Here is a 4,012-nt window from a genome sequence, read left to right on the forward strand (position 1 = left end):
CTATATTATTCACTGTGTCCTCTATATCTCCCTGTCAGCAATTATTGTTTCCTTTTACACTTCTCTCCATCTTTCTGGTTTTGTTTCATAAATGATTGCTGTCAGTCTAGTTTGAAAGTAATTAACATAAAATGTCAAGTTATCTAGAGACATACTAGTTAGCCAAATCTAACAAATTTAGCTAACCCTCCAGTGTATCTTGAATTTTAATGAGGTGGCTGATTTTAAGCTTGACTATGCATTCACATTGCACTAAAGTGTCAACTATATCCCAGAGGATTTTCTCAGGAAATTGTCAAGTAATTTGGCCAGATTTTCTCACATAACTGTGATTTTTAAATAAAAGAAGAGAAAGGAATAAATATAAATGGATCACTGAGTTCACTCAAAGGCAGCATGATATCTTCAAACAAACAGATATGCCATCATCAAAATACTACCAGCCATACATTTAGATAGACCTAGATCCCCAGGACAGGAGACCATGCCTTCTACCACTTTTATCCAGCTTAAATATTTGTGGTTTTAACATCTTGAGTTTTGTGTAGTTCAGTCCAAACGTCACTTTGTGGAATCTGGAAGACCCCATTATTTTGCTTATACTTCAGGGATATTTTTCTTCACTTAATAAGAAAAAGCTAACATCAAAATGATTCTATGTTAATTAAGCACATTTTTTTATTTTTAAAAATTTCCCAAAAAACTGTTTAAATGTTGGCCAAGGGCTGATTTGGAAAGTGAGTGATCTCTTTGGAGGGGCAAGTAGAACAGAATGGATAGATTCATAAGAAAAGAGATAACTATAAATACAGAATAAGTGGAAGCTAAAATTGATAGAAAGAGTGAACTAATAATGTAAATATATCAACATAAAAAGTCAACCACATAAGGGAAACTAGTAAAAGGAAGATCTATAAATAGATGATTAGATAATGATTTAAAACAAATACTAAAACATTTAGGGGATAGAGGTATGAGTATGGATACAGATATGACCATATACCCATAAATATAACTAGTGTACATGTGTTCATAAATTTCTATGAGTACATAAATATGTGTTCTATATATCAACTGAAAATTATTCTATGAATTTATTCTAAAGTGAACATTGATATATTCTGCTTTACTATTATAATTGCTGCAAACATGTTCTGTGACATAGAAGCCTTCTGAGTGCTTCTTTGACCTCCACGTTTTTCAGGCTGTAGATCATGGGATTTAACATTGGGGTAATAACCCCATATAGCATGGAAATGAGTCTGTCTCTGGATGGAGAGTGTTGACTGGAGAAGGGCCGACAGTAGGTAAATATCGTTGTGCCATAGAACAGACAGACCACTAGGAGGTGGGAAGCACATGTGGAGAAGGCTTTGTGCTTCCCTTCCACTGACTGGATCTTTAGAATGGTGGATATGATGTAGATATAAGAGACAAACGTGATTAGGAAGGCACTTATCCCCAGGATGCCTGCTACCACTAAAACAAGCATTTCAGCTACATAAGTGGATGAGCATGAGAGGGCCATCACTGGTGGGATGTCACAATAGTATTGGTTAACTCGGTTGGACTTGCAAAAAGACAGGCGGAATGTGGACACCGTATGGAGGAGGGAATTGAGAAACCCTGCTGCCCAGGTCCCAGCTGTCAGCTGGACACAGCGAACCTTGGTCATTATGAGCATGTAACGAAGGGGGAAGCAGATGGCCACATACCGGTCGTAAGCCATGACAGCGAGAAGGAAGACTTCAGTCCCTGCCAGGGCCACCAGGAAATAAAGCTGAAAAGCACACCCAAGGAAGGAAATGCTTTGCTGCTCAGTGAGAAGGTTCTCCAGCATTTTGGGGACAGTAGCTGATGGACAGAATATGTCTAAGAGGGATAAATTTACCAAAAAGTAATACATGGGTGTATGGAGCTTCTTCTCAGTCGCAATGGCCAAGAGAATGGCCCCATTTCCTACCAAGGTGACCTGATAGATGATGGCAAAGACCACAAAGAGAGGGTAGCGCACCTCAGGGAGGTCAGAAAGCCCTATGAGGATAAACTGAGTCACGGTGGTAAGATTGTAAATATCCATCTCCTCTCTCCACAAGGGACTTTCTGGAAGAAATGAAACAGACATAGGTTACATTAAAAAGCCAAGAAGACTGGTGATGAGAAATTCTTTTTTTTTTTTTTTTAAGATTTTATTTTTTTATTTGACACAGAGAGAGGCAGCCAGCGAGAGAGGGAACACAAGCAGGGGGAGTGGGAGAGGAAGAAGCAGGTTCCCAGTGGAGGAGCCCAATGTGGGGCTCCATCCCAGGACTCTGGGATCACGCCCTGAACAGAAGGCAGACGCTTAAGGACTGAGCCACCCTGGCGCCCCTGGTGATGAGAAATTCTTAGAAAAAATTTGATGTGTGGTTGGTAAATTCTGTTGTTATGATAGAGATTTAATTAATTAATTTATTTTTTTAATGTTTTTTTTCATATTATGTTAGTCACCATACAGTACATCCCTGGTTTCTGATGCAAAGTTTGATGATTCATAAGTGTGTATAACACCCAGTGCACCGTGCAATATGTGCCCTCCTTACTACCCATCACCAGTCTATCCCATTCCCCCAACCCTGTGAAAAACATCATCTGCATTCATGTTTCTTCAAATAGTCACCCTCAGTTCTTTGTAAAGAGGCAGATTTCTGAGAACAAAGGAGACATTTAAAGATTTGCATTCTCAGTGGATCACCTGTGGATCTTTCATCTGTGTTTGGGATTTCACAATTCAGTGAACGTTGATGGCGTGTTTCTCACACCTGTTCAGACATTGACATTATTTTGTCTTGTATTATCTAAATGTGTACAATTGTATGCACTAGCTAAAATCTAAGTAACTCAAAAGTGGAAGCTGTGCATGTTATATGATATACAATTTTAATAATTGTTACCAACTAGCAGATATATAGTATATATGTCTAAATAATTATTCAGTAAAAGAATTAATGGTGTGTCTCCTGTACTGACAAAGTGTTTCTGATAAGAAATAAATGTGGGCATGCTTTTATAATTCCTAATTATAATAATTTTAATATGAATATTAATGTTTGTTTTCCCAGAAGTATACTTTAATAAAATTAAAATAGCCTGCAAAGTATAAAGAAAAAGCACATATGTATGTAAAATCTGGCTTTGATAGTATCTGTGAATAAATATACTCACATAATATTCAATTCCCTACCCTTTAAAATTTAAAATTTCACCATGTGGCTAATTATTTAAGGAAATATGGGGTTTTAAATTATATACATATATATAATTTATATTATACATTATAATTTAATTATAATTAATTAATTATAATTATGTAATTTTCTATCTTCCTGGCCATACTAACTCATTTCATTTTAATTGCGTTTGTATGCATATTAGTAGTCAACATAATTATAATGTTTAAGGCTATTTACAAAAGTAACTTTAATTAACCTTCTACAAATCAATACTTTTGTGGATTTTTTGTCCTTTTGAAATCATTTTCTTTTTTTTAATGTCACATGCCTGTGATAGTAAAAGAGAAGATAATTGCAAAAATAAAATGTTAAAGTCACATTTGGTGGCCTCCATCCCCATTTATTTTGTCTAATGGAAATTGTTAATTAGCTTTGCTCAGAGAAAATACAGTGTATGTAATACAGATTATACGTAACATTTATTTACATAGGATTAAATTATTTTGACACTTTTTTCAATGCAATATTTAATAAAGATCTGTGAAACTACTTGGGAGAAGTTTTCACTCTTTCCTCAAGCAGCATCAGTTTTGTACCATGCTTGGGAGTAAAATACAAAGCAAAACTCACATTAATGATATTAAAATCATAAAAATTAGGAAAGAAAATTACTATAAAAACCAGAAAGTGCTTGAATATCATTATCTATCAGCAGCTATATAATGAGAAAGTTAAAAATATTGAAATAAAAAACATCTATCATGTCAGTTCTCAAATTCTCAAACATTCATAAAATTACA

General features: G+C 35.1%; 1 protein-coding gene across 1 annotated transcript; it reads right to left on the reverse strand.

The window, feature by feature from the left end:
• Positions 1-1,132: 1,132 nt before the first annotated feature.
• Positions 1,133-2,080, reverse strand: LOC123796508 (olfactory receptor 5V1-like). The gene has a single exon (XM_045804020.1). The coding sequence runs from the start codon at positions 2,078-2,080 to the stop codon at positions 1,133-1,135; it is 948 nt and encodes a 315-aa protein (XP_045659976.1).
• Between the last annotated feature and the right edge of the window lie 1,932 nt (positions 2,081-4,012).

This window comes from Ursus americanus, chromosome 5 (assembly GCF_024610735.1).
Source record: "Ursus americanus isolate L20-20 chromosome 5, mUrsAme1.1.p, whole genome shotgun sequence".
NCBI lineage: Eukaryota > Metazoa > Chordata > Mammalia > Carnivora > Ursidae > Ursus > Ursus americanus.

Excerpts from the sequence above, each read along its gene's own strand:
- LOC123796508 (XM_045804020.1), bottom strand. The coding sequence starts at position 2,080 with ATGGATATTTACAATCTTACCACCGTGACTCAGTTTATCCTCATAGGG.